Below are 16,281 nucleotides of genomic sequence, written 5' to 3' on the forward strand. Positions count from 1 at the left end.
AAGCTTTCTCTCTCTCTGAGCCTGTTATTTTCCTGTCATCACTCTGATTGGCTGAGCTATTTCTGTGTACCAATCATCTCGCAGTGTCCTCCCTCTTGTTGTACACACCAACATGCAATCCTTTTGCACAGTGGCTCTCTTTTTCACATGTTCAGTGCCTCCCTCCCTCCCTCCCTCCGCCTCTCCTCTTGAACTCCCTCTGTTAATCATCTGTGCTGAACATTTGATAATTTTGGATTACCTAACATGCACAGATTAATGTGCATAACAGATTTTCACAGTAGCCCAGTTAGAGAGAAAGACAGAGAGCGAGAGAGGGAGAGAGATAAAAAGAGAGCACACAGTAGCCTCTTATGTGGGGTAGATTCAGTGATTCATATTAAAGAACATGGTTTGCCTTGAGCAGAATTCGTGAATGGCATATTCAAACATGAACTTAGGAGACTCTTACAAGGGATGATTCGGACAGATTAGTGGATTATGTTAATTTAAAAATGCATTCATACACATTATTACATAACAGGCTATTTTTGTCTTTATAACTCTTCTTGTGTGTCCATGGAATGACGCAAATAAAAATATGTCATGAATAAATGTGTTTGACAGCAGAACGATCATTGCATCAGATGCTGGTAGTACTGAGTCATCTGCTGGGTCAAGTAACATGAAAAAAAAAAACAACAGAGGGATTTTTTAGGATTTTTAACACTATTAAACAGAAAGCAGTAATGGCACAATGAAGAACTAATAAAAATAAATCTAATAATAGTAGTAGTGGTAGTATTGATTATTAAGGGTGTTACAATATATCGTGTCACAATATATCGCAATACAAAAATGACTAAATGTATTGCGCATGTGTATGATTCATCCAAAATTACAATTTCTGAAATAAATAAATTCAAGTTTAAAGAGTTTCAGTGTCAGTACTACATTAAACTACAATATACTGTATAATGTTGAATATAATGTATAATAATGCAATGGGGGAATATTTGTAGGTCCTCCTGATTATGCCAAATGTCTTATGTTACCAGTAAAAAGTGGCCAACATTATTTTAAATATGTCTAGTAGCCAGTGACAGAGTGCAAGAATGTTCGTCTAAAATAATTCTGTATTTTCAGCTTCAGAATCATGAATATTTTTATTCTGGTGTCACCAGCACCAAGTCCCAGCCTATTCATTTCCACCCCCAATGTAAAACCAAATTTAGCATTTTAATCAACAGTAAAAAGATGTGTTATCCTTTTACCATATGTCTTGGAGTTTTGCAATAATACTGTATCGTGAGTTCAGTATCGTGATATGTATCGAATCGTGACATGAGGTTATCGTTACACCCCTATTGATTATAAAGTAAATGTAATAATTAGATTATATATATATATATATATATATATATATATATATATATATATATATATATAAAATTATATTATATTATATTATTATTATTTATTAAATCATTATCATAATACTATTATTAATATAAAAATGAATATTATTTAAAATAAATTAATATATAATATCAATATATAAAACTGTACACACACACAATCATCAGAATAATCTTCACACAACATCTTCAGCTGGGTGTTAAAGGCCAGCACTTTTGCTAGCATGTGAGAAGAAAAAAAGCACAGGATTCCCTGAACAATCCCTGAGTAATTTGCCCGTATCTAAGGTTATCCATTTCTCATGAGATGAAGTCAAGACTTGTCTACACACAGACATATGCTGACGTCTCAGGTTCCTTAAGCTCAGAACCCCCCATGAGGGATCATAGCTGTGTATGTGTGTGTTTGTAAAGATGGAGTGTCCAAGTGGTTGAGATATTATTAGGTCAGACCAACCCCTTCCTGCTGACAACGCTAGGATGGCCAAAAAAAGCCCAGAGGGTTCGTGGAGTTCTGGGAGGAGAGGGGGTTTGGTGTGGAAGCAGCAGAAATGGCCAGCAAAGGTGAGAGTCTTCCGCAAAAACAGAACAGCACTGGGACTGAGGTCTCCTGAGCTATTTTGTTTACTTGTGTAATGTGCTGGTATGCGAAGAGCAGGTTGTAACTGAGGAAAGTGTGTGTGTGTGTGTGTGTGCGCGCGCGTGTTTGTGTGTGGGCGGGGGGATCAGATTGAAGTTGAGTGGTTTACACTAGAGGTATAGTAATACTGACTAGTCAGCACATCACACAGGACTTCTCAATGGGAATCTGATGGATGGACTGCTTTCAGGAGCGGACTGATGCATGACTCTAGGATTTTGAGGCAGAGGGAGAAAAGGAAACATTGATGTCTGAAAGAAGGAGGTGAGATCTTCTCTCAGTCTTATTTTGGCAGTGCTGGCATATACGTCTCCCCAGAGAGATTCAATCTGACCCGGCCATGTTAGGCAGCAATAAAGAGGAGTGAATGCCTCGTGGAAGATTTTTTTAGTAGAGAAGATTTCAGAGGGTTTGGATTGATCTCATAATGGCTCCTTCAGCTTTGCACCATGTGCGCCACAGCACAGATTTGCACCTGCGTTTGAAGGATAATTGGAATCAACAGCTGTTGGGGTCTATTGGCTTTACAGTGGAAAGGGCGTGAAAATGCACACTGCCATTAGCTGTTCCACTTGGGTTGCGTCCATGCACTCTCTCTGACACAAGGGCTTCTTGTCCGTTTATCTCATATGTTTGACTCAAAGAGCATTTGCTCTAATTTATTGCAGTTGAACAAAATAATCTGCAAATAAGTGATAGATGAGCTCATGGACAACTGGACAGTGGACGATTCAGATTAGTCTGTTCATATGCTGACAAAATTGAATGCGTTTATAGACTTGGCGTGTTTGGCACAGCCTGGGGTGTATAATGTGATCAAGCTTGGCTGGACAATGACGTGATTTCATCAAGTGTTTCTGGTGGAGTCGGCCTTGATCACATGTCTGCTTGTCATAATAATCAATAATCAATTCTAAATGAAAATCTCTGACAGCCTTTTTAAAATTAAAAAACTAAATCTCAGTAAAGTCCTTGACAGCATTAAGGCCACTCCTTTATGTTTCTGTGAACTTTTTAATTCCACTTGTTCATTTCTGTCCTTTTGTGTTGTTTTCATATTCCACTGAGCCTCGTTTATCCTTTTATTGTGCTATTTGAGAGCTTTCCCACTGCTTCACGTTGCCTGAAAAAGACTGAGAATATTTAGCCTTGACAGAGTATTTTAATATTTTGTTTTTGGATACTCAATATGTACTCTACCCATCCCATTACTGGTAGATCACTCGTTTTACACAAAGTTGGATACTTTGGTGTCTGAATGACATTATCACTACAATGATAATACTGGTAATGAACACATGTTGCAATTTCAGTACATTAAATACATCCAGATCACAACTTTTTTACTCTCAACAAATGTTGTGTTGACAGTAATAGCACTCACTGCTAAAGCTTGCTGCTAGCTAATTAAAAAAAGGTTACAGATGTTTATGTGTTCACATATGGCATCAGTTTTTGCATTTTATATTTTCTCCCCTCTGTCAAACCTAAATTATCATACATTACACATTAGGGAGAAAAAAAAAGAGAGAGAACCCTTCTTGACAGAGATGATTCAGCTTCCTATGTAGGATGTCACTTCCATTATTTGACATAGGCTGACATTAAAATTAAGGGACATTAGTGCTTTATTTATCAATGAATCGATCATTTTCTTAACATATTTGGGGAATAAGATTACAGTTCAAACAAAATGCAAATGTGAATTTTAGTCTTTTATCAAATTAAAAGTCCCACTAAATGTAAAAAGCCCAGAGTTTGCTTACTCTCTTCACTGCAAAAATGTCTCAATTCTCCAAAATAATACTAATAATTTGGTTTAAATTTAGAATGGTCTTCGAAAACAGAGAATTTCTTTAAAATGTTGTCAATTATTCATTCTAAAGTGAATTCACTCAACTAAAGTTTGTGGAATCACTCAAAGAATGGATGAAAATCTGTAATATGATAGTCTGTTTTACCACACACATTACCAGACACTGTGCAAACATGCACATCTGCATCCCTTTTTGGGGCCGACTTCAAAGCATGATCTTTGCATTTCTCCCTCAGTCGCTTTCCATCTTTCAGCCTGGCTATGCCTCTTTATATGTTTATTTCCCTGACGTTCCACACATTCATTTTTCTTGCCCTCTCTAGTGTTGGATCTGTTATACTGGCGAGATGTGGGGACCACCGGGCTGGTGTTTACTGGTTTGGTTGTGGGTTTGGCTTGTTTGTTCCAGCTCAGTGCCATCACGATCCTGTCCAACCTCGGTTTGGGCATTATGGCCTTCACGCTCCCTGTACGCTTCCTTTACAAAGCTTCGACACTTGTCCGCCTCAGCGATGGATCTCATCCTTTCCAGTGAGTATGCTGTAAAACAATAACAGTTTAAACAGCCGTAACCCCAAATGTGTAACTGACACTGCTGTTTACTGTAGCTCTTAAGAGCAAATGGAATAGTAACAGAAGTCTCATGTCTGAGACGTTCATGAGACGAAGTCTCATGAATTGATTTGTTCAAAAACAGATTCATTAAACAACAAAAAAGTAATTTAATCATTCACTCAAACAACATTGTTCACAAACACTGTTGCTGAATCCCAGTTCTCTTATACTATGCACTATTATGTACTGTTTTTGTGAAGTTTTTCATTTGCGTTTTTGGCGTACAGACGACAATGTTGTTAAAATGATCCCTGTTCACACGGATCCGCAAAAACAATTAAAAACGCTGTATTATGAATGACGGGCCAGCAGTTAGCGATGTCACTTTGTAAAGAAACACTACACGCCTACAGACTGAACACGTAATAAGCATGAGCGTGACGTCACCATTTTCACAAATTTTAGTTTTTGAAGTTTACACGGTGGCGATAACAGTGTAATTTTCAAAGGTTTGTATTTTCAGGCCCCCAAAACACTGTAGTCGTGTAAATGAACGGGCAAAACTCATCAAAAGTTTTCAGTTTTTAATTAAAAACAGTGGTGTGTAAATAGCCCAATTCTAATTTCGATTACTATTTAGGATGGATATAGTAGGCTACCTATTGAAATGTGAAATGGAATGCACCATTATGCATTTGACAACAAACCAAGTGACAGCTTTTTGTGTGTCATTGAATCATTCACTCAAACAATTCGTTAAAAAACACTGATTTATTGAGGAATGAAACTGTACTCTGCAGCACCTACTGTGTGTTGCTTGAAGATGCATATGAGTATTTTATGGAGAGATTTATAAAACTGTTTGCTAATAGTTTTTTTTTTGCAGGGTTCCGGGGATTCAGCTTTGAATTTGTTTGAAAGTTTTCCATTGATGAAGGCAGAATACACAGCATAATTGCTAATATTGTTGTCTTAAATGTAAACTGCTCAATATTAACTTCTTTAGTATATTAGAATAGAATATAAACCTTTTTTTATTGAACTAAAATAACAAATCGCAATAAAAAACACTCTTGTTTATGAACCCCAGTCTGCCCTATTTGCAAGCTGTTTTGAATGGACGAGTTCACTCTGATACAGTCCATATCATGTTGTTCATGGGTTAAAATGTTCATTCTTGAGATGCATAACAGCTGAGCAGATTTAAAACAAATATTGAGTGAATTGGCAGGAGCTTGACGGAGGGAAAAGCAACTCAAATAAATTGGGATTAATGCATGTAATCTTTCTCAGCTGGTCCACTTTTCTTTATTAAAAAGGTCATATTTGGATGAGGACCGCACGCTGACAGATGAGGACACAGTCCGCATGGCGGAACAAATCGTTTTGCTGATTGCTACGGCTGTCACCGAGTTAAAGAGGCTGTTCTTCATCGATAGCATCATGGACTCAGTGAAGGTCTCACACACATCTTAAATATCTCACCTCAGCTACACTGAGCAGTTTTTACTGCAATTTATGACCTACTTTCACTACATCAGGGGATACTGCTGACTTACGTAATCAGTACTGATATTAAATATTACCATGCGCTTTCATTCCCAAAGGCAAAGGTGCTGGGAGAATAAGCATGTGAAAGTGAAGAAATTCATATTTGGAAAAAAGCTTAACTTTATTATTATATGAACAAAAGGTTCCTGGTTCAGCAAGGGAACTCAGATATAAAATATATACTGTAGGCTTCATTGCACTGTTAATCTATTCAGATAAAACAAAGCATCTTGCAAATGCATAAATGTAAATCTAAAGTATAACCATTCAAAATGAAATATAATGCTTTTATCGGAATGACTGTATTTTATTTGTTTGTGTAGTTTGTTGTGTTCCTGTATTTGTTGACATATGTGGGGGTCCAAGCTAATGGTCTCACGCTGGTGATGACCGGTAAGGATATCCTGCTGAAATTTGTAATGTAAAGCAAATCATGACTGAAACTATTTTTTGAACTAATATTAGTCACTAAACCGCTGAATTCTAAACAACTGTGTTGATGTTACACGGCGTTAATGTAATCCTTTCACTTCTGAACAGGTGTGATATGTGCCTTCTCTCTGCCACTGTTATACAGACTTCAACAGGTAAGTGCATCAGTTGGATTTTATATATAGAGACCTATATTTAAAGGCTCTTTGTGGCATCAATGGTTCCATGAAGAACCTTTAACATCCATAGAAACTTTCCATTCCACAAAAAGTTCTTTAGATTTTTAAAATGTTCTTCACACCAATGGCCCGTTCACACCAAGGACGATAACTATAAAGATATGGTTCTAAAAATCATTCTCAATATTAAAGAATAGCAGAATTCACGCCACAGCTATAATGATAACGGCACAGAGAAACAATATAGTTGGAATCACTTTCAGAACGATTTTATTCAACTGATGAACAATAAAAAACATTGACAGCCAATCAGAATCCATCCTACTATAACGAGCTCGAACATTTAAAGTGACAGACAAGCACGTGCGAATAAACCTAAAGATATTGTCCACTGTGGACGCTAGGGCTGCATGATTAATGGCAATTTACATGTAATCGCACTTAAACCGATTTGGCTTATCGCGATTTTGAAATCGCAAAGGCTGCGATTATTTTTTATGCGCAGCTTGTCATTGATGTACGGCTCTGTAAACGCTGCACCATCTGAAAGCACTGTGAGTTTGAGTCACTTATAATGCATTTGAAAAGCAACACGCGTCAAACATCTTTCCAAATATGATAATCATTTATGAACCTCTTGTCCAACAAAAGACAACATTTAATAACATCCTTTTACTCCAAACTCACTTCCTAACGACAGCTGAGCATCCTTCAGTGAGATGATGTGGCTTCAGACACAGAATAAGGCAGTCGTGTGTTTATTAGTCATGTTTAATCAATCAAAGCGTTTCAATCTTCTGTTTATTCAGCTACAGTGATGATGCCCATAGGGATTTCCTGGAATGATGGGTGTTATCTACTTCTGTGGTGGGGCATATTTGGAGTGTCTGCGTGAGACGCCCTCTGGTGTTCAGATGGAGCAGCATTTACTACGGATCAGCCGTGCTGCTCTGACAAGCTGCGCATAAAATAATCGCAGCCTTTGCCAAATCACGTGCGGTTTCATTGCGATTAATTGTGCAGCCCTAGGACGCTAATTTACACTGTAAAACATTATATAATTAATAACTTATAACAACATATGTTTTACATTGCATAACTCATCAAAATAAGTTAAGCAATTTTCAACTTTTTTTTACAACTTATAAGATTTAAAAAAAAAATTAAGTCAGTTTAATGCAATTTAAATTACTTAAACATCTAAGTTGACTGTACTTAAAACTTTAAGGCAGCAACTTTTTTTTTTTTACAGTGTAGTTTGTTCTTTGGTTCTTGGTGTGAATGGACCTTAAAGGTGCTATATGTAGTTTTTCTACTAAAATGAATCTTTTTTTTATTGCCTGTGTGTGAAGGGGTGGTAATCTCACATTAAAATGATCCACTTTGCGGGTTTTGCTATTACCTCGGAAAGCAAGTATTCTTATTTTTATGTGAAGGTGCCGGGTTGGATTTACCGCGAAATCCAGTGACGTGACCTGCATGCGCGCTCCCGAGCCTCTCGCTTCGTCTACTGACTTTGCACTCAACAGCGACGACACTGCGACTTATGACATGGACTTATGACTTATGCAACTTATGACATGTCTGATAACACTAAGAAACGACCTGCTCCCAGCACAACACAGACTCCAACACAAACTCCACATATTGATAAAAAACAACAAAAAAAGTTTTTTTCTGCTGAAGCTCGTAAGGCCAGACGTGAATCGGATCAACTTCGGACGCAAACACGGATCAACATCGGCAGGGCATTTGAATCATGGAGAAACCTTATCTACAAACCTAGAATGTACATTTCCTGAAGAAAATGTGAAGTGGTGCTTGCAGTGGCAAAATTCGGCACGGTTGCTAGGGGTCCATACTTATCATGGTACGAGCATGGAGCATTAGTTCAATGTCAAGCTGATAAAAGTAGCCTATTATTGTAACGTTGCAGTGAGAGTTTACCTGAATTTCCAGCATGTTGTGTGATGCTTTCTCCGGTGTGTTGCATCTCAGTCTGGCCGGTACCCAGAGTGCTCGCTCATGAGTTCGAGCACGTGCACGAGCACTCGCTTGTAAACTTATTGGTTGCAATCTGAAACATCATCGCTAGAGGCCGCTGAAAACTACATATAGCCCCTTTAAGGAAAAGAAAATGTTATTCTATCTATAAGGACTGTTCACCGAAAGGTTTTTCGGAGAACCCGAAGGGTTCTTCTATGGCATTGCTGCAAAAACACCCTTTTGGAGCCATTATTTTTAAGAGTTTAGTTTAAAAAAAGTGTTTAGAAACTGAATGTGTTAGGTAACAGCAGGAATTTACCATTGCCCTCATTTACCTAACCAGAAATGCACTTTTTTATTAGATCTCACTAATTTATGCACATTGTTTCACACACCATAGGCTATTTCAAACTTGACACTTAAGTTTTATTTTCATTTTAACAGGGGAGGATTGACAAGATTGTTAAAGCAATCAAAAAACTTGTGGATAAAATCACCGAAATGTAAGTAAGAAAAAAAAGAAAAGAAAATCGAGCAATTTAAATTTACATCATTCCAAATATTGAATTTCTCCTTGCAAAGAAACAAATGATGCTCAAAACACATTCAATATGACTTTAATTAACTAAAACAACCGTGGTTTATTTTCTTGAATTTATCATGTTCTCTGTGCCACTTCTTTTACATGTTTCTTTTTTAGAGTTGATCTTGTGGTTTCCCTGGCCAAACCTTCACCAGCCCAAGCATCTTCCCCTACCCCCACACCAAAAATTAAACTGAAGACTAAATGAAGAGGAGGGAGAGAGAAATGTGGAGTACACTGAACAAAGAAAGTCTTACGTTGCAGCTGCAGGTCGGGGTTTGGGGGTTTGAGCGAGCGCTATGTTTTACAGTGCTTTTCTTACGGTGCTAGGATATTCTTCACCAGGTCTTCTCAAAAGAATTAAGCAAAAAGCTTCTTCAAGAAGCACACGTCAGTCAAGAGAAGTCTAGATGTACACCTATTGTATTCATTTATTTCATTCAAACTGTCTTTTATAACTAGTAACTGTATAAAGCTGTGTAATATTTATAATTCTTGGTTCATTTTGCCTGACAAGGCTTTTCTACTGATTTTCATAGAAAGAGCTGAACCTAGTGACAGTTGCAGTATGTTTTTCTCCACTAGAGGGAACAATGTGACCACACAATCACAGCAGTTCTCAGTCAGAATAGCATTATGTCATGTAAATTTGTTTAACATTTTTGGAGCTTACAATTCACGCTGGGATTGTTCTCATAATTTGGTTTTTAATTTAATACTGAATGTTACATGGCAATTCAAAACTAATTTATAAGTCACTATGAAACAAGTTGTTTTGCTTCCCTGTCTTAGTACGTCTTTTGTGCAACACGACCCCCCAGTAAACATGTGTTTTCAATGTTATTTGCCCTTTTTTGCATCTGACAACATACAAAAAATCTCATCATATATTTTCGACCTTGCACTTGAATAAACTGCTGAGGATGCAGCTGATTTGAGATGACTACGGAGAGTCCAAAGGAACAGCGATTTCAAAACATTCAATTATATAGGCCTACTGGTTGCAGATGACATTCTGATGCTGAACAGAAACAAATATAGGATGTCTTTTGATGTTCAAATACTTCCATGCTAGGATTTCCATAAACAAAATATGGTTATTGTCATCACAGACTTTTAAGAAATATCTGTACCATCTGTAAAATGACAACACTTATGGAAGGGACTGTTTAGAAAGCACGAGAAGAACATTTCGCACACTACGAGAAGACGAACCTCAATGTAAGGAAGAATACCAAATACTCATCTGTCGAGAAAAAATGAACTCAAAGGAACATTTTGTATTCATTGCCGTTTTATATAACCTACTTCAGACTGACTGACTTTAAATTGCCCCTGTGTGTCATATTTGTTAAATGGTAGGAGTGGGAAATCTCTAATTGAGGACATTTAGAAGTTATTCACTTTATTAAGCTTTTCTAAATAGCGGTAGCTATGTAATTAAATGCCCTGTCTGATTGAATGATGACTGAATTGTCTGAATGACTCAATTTATAAGGACTATAAGTATTTTTCGACAGGCTTTGAAGTTTTGTTCTTGTACTTTGATTAGTACTTGACCTGTTGATATTTACTGGTGCCACCACATTAGAGATATATTCTATTTTTAGCAACAACTTTTTGTGTTTAAAAAAATAAATATCAAATATTGTTTATTTTAGATTATTTTTGATGGAATTAAGTATATTTACATACACACACACACACACGTTTTCATGTTTTATGGGGACTTTCCATAAACATAATGATTTTTATCCTAAACCTACCCATCACAGAAAACTTTCTGCATTTTTACATTTTCTCAAAAAACATCACTTAGTATGATTTATAAGCTGTTTTCCTCATGGGGACCAAAAAATGTCCCCACACGAATAAGGATTTTGGATATTGCAATCCATAATGCCACCCATAATGTAGGGTTTACCAGGCCACACACACACACACACACAAACACAGTACATTTCTCTTTAAATGTTTTTACGCACAAAAAAAGTTACAACAAATAATTGTTTTAGCTCTTAATTTTCAGTAAATAGCTGGAAATTATTGCTCCATGACTGATTCACAAGCAGCCTTTCACTGGAAAAAAATTAAATATATTCATTTTATAATATGAAATATAATATGAAATTACTATAATTACAATAACTTTTCATCTGCAGCTAGATAACCTGATTACATAAGCAGTTTTCATAACAGTGATGTTCATTGTTCTATAAAAGCACATGAATATGATCAACAAACATAATGACAACGCAGAACACCCACAAAACCTTTTCACATCATCAAGTCGTTCTTATTGTTGAGCCATTTGTCAGTCTTTTTCATTTTTTCACTCTTCAACTAAACTTTTGGCTTAGATAAGCGATGTATAATAAATGGAACAATAGGGAAAACACAAAATCTGAAGTTTGTAATTTAACACAACATTTGGCAAGCAATGTTCATACACAATCTTGCACATAATGTGTGTTAAGTTTAAAATGTCCCCCAAAATTTTAATTTACATTCTTCACTAACTGGGTCCAATTCTTCACAACCCCACCGATCATAAAGCAAATAAATAAAAAGGATAATAAGCTGTAATTTTGTCCGTGATGACATCCTCACAGATGATTCTGCCAATATGTTTTGGGATTGTGGTTGTATAAAAGCGGCAAAAGGAAATACTATCTCGAGTACGTCAACACAAATGAGCTTGACTTCTCGCACTTGACCAGAAACATCTGCAATGAAATGAAATAAATAACTAAAGAGAAAATATCCCAAAATGCCTTAATGTGACATCAAATGAAGAATCAATTGACCATGCAATTCAACAGCAGCCATCAGACACAAACAACACAAGATTCCAGCTGCATTAGACACGGATTTGAGCCAATTAAAGAATACTACGTTTTGTATTCGTATTCTCAACCGATAGAACATGATCCCACAGCAGGATTTGCCCAGTGGCACTATGGGAAAGAAGCAGAAGTAGTGCACTACAGTTGAGTGCAGGTCATTCTTACATGAGGCTGTCTGGCAAAGACGTGGTAATTGAGTTTTAGAGAAAGTGCTTTCACAGCAAGAACTGCGTCATGGAGAGATCATTGCAAGGTGAGTCACAGAAATCTCTCTTTATAGGTCAGAAAAGTCAGAATTGGACACATTTTTACCAAAGTGAAGTGAATGACATAACTTTACTAATTCATTTCATAAAAAGAACAATGATTCATTGCTGGTTTAATATTATTGATTGTCTAAATGGATCCTCGCTACAAATGTCTGTTCATTGATCATACACTCCAGTGTTTTTTTTTTATTGATGTGCACTCTCTGCTGAGAGCTCTTGTACATTTACCCGCCTCATTTAGACACACAAATGTGAAACACAAATAGAGGTTTTCATAAAGTTCGCAAACTACTGACCCTTTTGACTTGTAATTTTATAGCAAGCCATTTCAATTAAGAGTTAAACTCTTTCTCTCAAGTCTTTTTTTGCCTTTGTGAAAGCCACTTGAATGATCTCATTCACTGAGGCAAAATGCCACAATGGCCCCAGATAATCACTAGGACAGACTAAGAGAGAATCCCTTTGTTCCTGAGAGAGGGAAATTATTCAAGGAAACTTCTGCGAGTGAGTCTGGATGGGTTGGATATTTGGGCAAGAGGAAGAGGTCAGGAGAAGGGAAGCACAGGAATACAACCAACATGGATAGCTTAGGTTCACTAATGTTTTAATCATACTGCGGCTGTATGGGGACAGCTGTTTTTCATCATTTTTATCATTCATAGTGTCTATATTTATATCATTTTCTTTGGGTTTGATATCCTTTTCTTTGCACTGAAGGTCAAATGAAGCACTATCACAGATCACTGAGGAAGCTGTGAAAATAGTTTTAGAGAAAAACAGCTAGAGAGGCCTGTGCAGTGGCAACCTTCAGGGAATGGATGGACAAATGGAGAAATAGCAGGAAAGTTGAGCGAGAGAGAGAGAGAGGGTGATGACGTATTGAGACATTGAGCAGAATCAATTGTTCACGTGACCATCCCCCTCTGTAGGGCACCTTGATCCCCCTGGTGTTAACAAAACACTTGCATACACATATTCTCCCTTATAACACCAGATGTATCCTCCACAATCTCTGTGTCCGAGCTTGAATTGCCTAGACATCCACTAATAAAGAAAAATGTAGGCTATTTTTGGGCTCCTATAAAAAAAAGAAAAGAAAAGAAAAGAATAAAGAAAGCCTCTCTCTTACAGCGGCCAGAACGGAACCCAGAAAAAAACTCATAAATAATGATTAGAAAGGAAGAGAAGTTGGTTGAAACAGTCTCACAGTTTCAATCCAATAAGGGTAGTGCAGGGAAATCACAAGGGTGTCTGGGAAAGCAAGACATAGCGCAGTGGTATACAGTAAAGCGCAACATTTTGTATTGATTCGTATACAGCAAAGTCATAGCATGCTGCAGTGATTCTCGACAGATTTTTCCTCACATGTTATATTGTGCTTTTCTATTTGTATAATACTTTTTTATGCTGCCACTCTAGTGATCCTGGCTGTAGTATTTGTACCACATACTGTACATATCCATTTGTCTTGCCCTTACATTGTGTTAAACAATAACCAGTAATATTTCTGTGAATATTGTTTTTATATGTTTTTACTACAGTATATATTACCATATATAACCATTGTGTTATGTTACGAATCTGTATCTTTAATTACACGTTGTCAACAGGACGTTATAATCTCAATCAGTTAAGCGCATGCACCCAACATGAAGTTTGCAAGACTGTTCCCTGCAGGTCTGAAAAATGCCAAAGCTCAGTGCCCTTTCATGCACACTATCATGCTACAGTATCTCTAAAATCGCTTCAGAGCAAAGTGTATCCCATCATTCATCATAGTGTGCCCGAAATTGTGAGATGTAGAAAAAAACGTTACAATGTAAGTTAAATTAATTAGATTATTATTATTATTATTAGCTATTACATTTAATTTGGTAATAAAGCATGAAGTGTTGCATATTAGAAGTCATCTGTAATAGAGACCACTGAGCAGCTATTTAAGTATTACAAATATAAATATGTAAATAAAGTTATGTGTGTCCCATCAAGCAATTAAAAGTTCTACTCAGACTCTTCAGACACTTGAACACTTGAACCAAATACAATAGTAACGTAAGTGATTAAGTGTGGGTATTGGGACAGGGCCGCAGATTCCAACAACTGACTCACTATTAGCAAAACTGAGTCTGTTTCATGTATTGTTTTGACTGATTAAAATAACTAGTTCATAAGAGTCATTTGCCTCATTGTTTGACTCATGACATTGTTGAGAACCTCTCTTTAGCCATACTGTACTGCGCTTTATTAATAACTCACTCACAGCCATAAGCAGAATTATTGTCTCTCCATTATTAAATATTTATTGCCAAAAGACAACAGGCAGTTACTGGTGACAGGCTTTATAAACAGATGGTTTTCATCTAGATGTGAGATAAATGTGGCTGATTTTAAGTTGCTGCTGCAGCTCTCTGGTTCCTCTTTATAATCTCTTTAGGAAGATATGAACCACAGTGTCTGAATCCATAACACCCGTAGTTCCCATCTTTCGTAGCGGTTACTAAAATAATCTCAATTTGATATTTAATCGTATCTATTAGCCTACTTTATCGAAGCCATAAACCGATTTGTAAACCAGAAATGAAAAATGAGAAATCGAGCGAAAATCTTATTTTACGTTTTTTTACTGCAATTATTGGTTTGTATTGTTAGACACTTGGAACACAAAATGAGAAAAAAAGTAATAAAATATATTGACTGATATATTAGATTACATTTTATTACAATTGTTGTGCACAACATGTCAAAAGCCCTATTCGGACGGTAATTGTTTCTCATTGGATCCAGAATGTTAGTGTTTTTCTCACACCCGTGTAAAAATCCCCGGCCGAATTACATACTATTTTTTAACAAACACCAAGGTCGTGTGGTGATTAAATTGCCGTCCAAATCCACATCTCCGAGTTTACAAGAAGAGGACACTTCAAAATTCAGTTTAAATCCTTTTTTTAAATCACTTTTGATCATCCTTTTCTTACTGAAATAGTGTAAAGTATTTACAAGAACAATATTTCATCACCGCTACACCTCAGGGAACAAAAAAGAGAAAGATTAAAAAAAGCACGTAAACATTTGACATGGTGACATGATACAATTTTAAAATATGTAGGCTATTATGCACAACATTGAAAATACCAACCATGCAGCTTTAGTTTTTACCTCATGTTTCCGTTAATTTCAATATTTTTAAAATAGCAGCTGCTGGGCTGGAGCTGGGGAAGGTGCAGGGTTTATGAAAGCGCGCTGAAACTACAGCAACGTGTTTGAACGTTGAGCAGCAAGCGAGCTCATTGGCTCATTACATGCCAATGAGTCATTACAGTAGTAGGCTACAAAATCATTACAGTAGGAACCAATCAGCTGTGCCCTATAGTGATGATGTGATTGCAAACAGATTGAGGTAAAGGACCCATCAGCTTGCGCCATCTAGAGTTTCATGACACTCTTTGTATTTGTTTTTGGGTAACTATTCCTATAAGCTTCAAGATTGACCTAAATCTTTCTAATTATTATTGTACACAGGTTATAGTCTCATTATTGTACAGTTATGTTTTAGACAGACTCAACAATGCATTGAAGTTTGCAACCATGTAGATTTTTATTTACAGTTTTGTTTCGAGAAGCAGCAGTTTTGTTTCAGTTCAAAGGTTTCTCATGGGCCGAGACTGTTTAAAAGCATTTCTTCTGTTTTTATTCATTGAAAGCATTTATTCAAAGAAGTCATATTTAAAGATTAGGGCTGGGTATCATTCAAACATTTTCGATATCGCTACCGATACAGTGACTTCGATACTGGTTCCTGAACGATACTTTTATCGATACCAATTTAATGAACAGATAATATTATAGCAGAGGCTGTGACATTAATGTGAAGAGGGGGAGAAAACAAGAAAGCTAAACTCTTAGTGCAGCCAACCTTATGGATATAAGAACTCTTTACAAGATATCTAGTTTAATCAAAAAGCATGTGTAATTTATTGAAATCATGAAACTTTTCATGAAACAACAATTTATTAACATTAACAGAAAG

At 36.5% G+C, this 16,281-nt stretch overlaps 1 protein-coding gene across 1 annotated transcript; it reads left to right on the top strand.

Moving 5' to 3' along the window:
- The first annotated feature begins 1,888 nt into the window (after window positions 1–1,888).
- rtn2b (reticulon 2b) lies at window positions 1,889–9,982 on the top strand. Its single transcript, XM_079847976.1, has 7 exons — window positions 1,889–1,961; window positions 4,177–4,384; window positions 5,728–5,866; window positions 6,283–6,352; window positions 6,500–6,546; window positions 9,001–9,059; window positions 9,257–9,982. Exons 1-7 carry the CDS (start codon window positions 1,949–1,951, stop codon window positions 9,345–9,347), a joined length of 627 nt encoding a protein of 208 aa, XP_079704102.1. The 5' UTR covers window positions 1,889–1,948; the 3' UTR covers window positions 9,348–9,982.
- Window positions 9,983–16,281: the final 6,299 nt, after the last annotated feature.

This window comes from Squalius cephalus, assembly GCF_949319135.1.
Source record: "Squalius cephalus genome assembly, chromosome: 17".
Lineage (NCBI taxonomy): Eukaryota > Metazoa > Chordata > Actinopteri > Cypriniformes > Leuciscidae > Squalius > Squalius cephalus.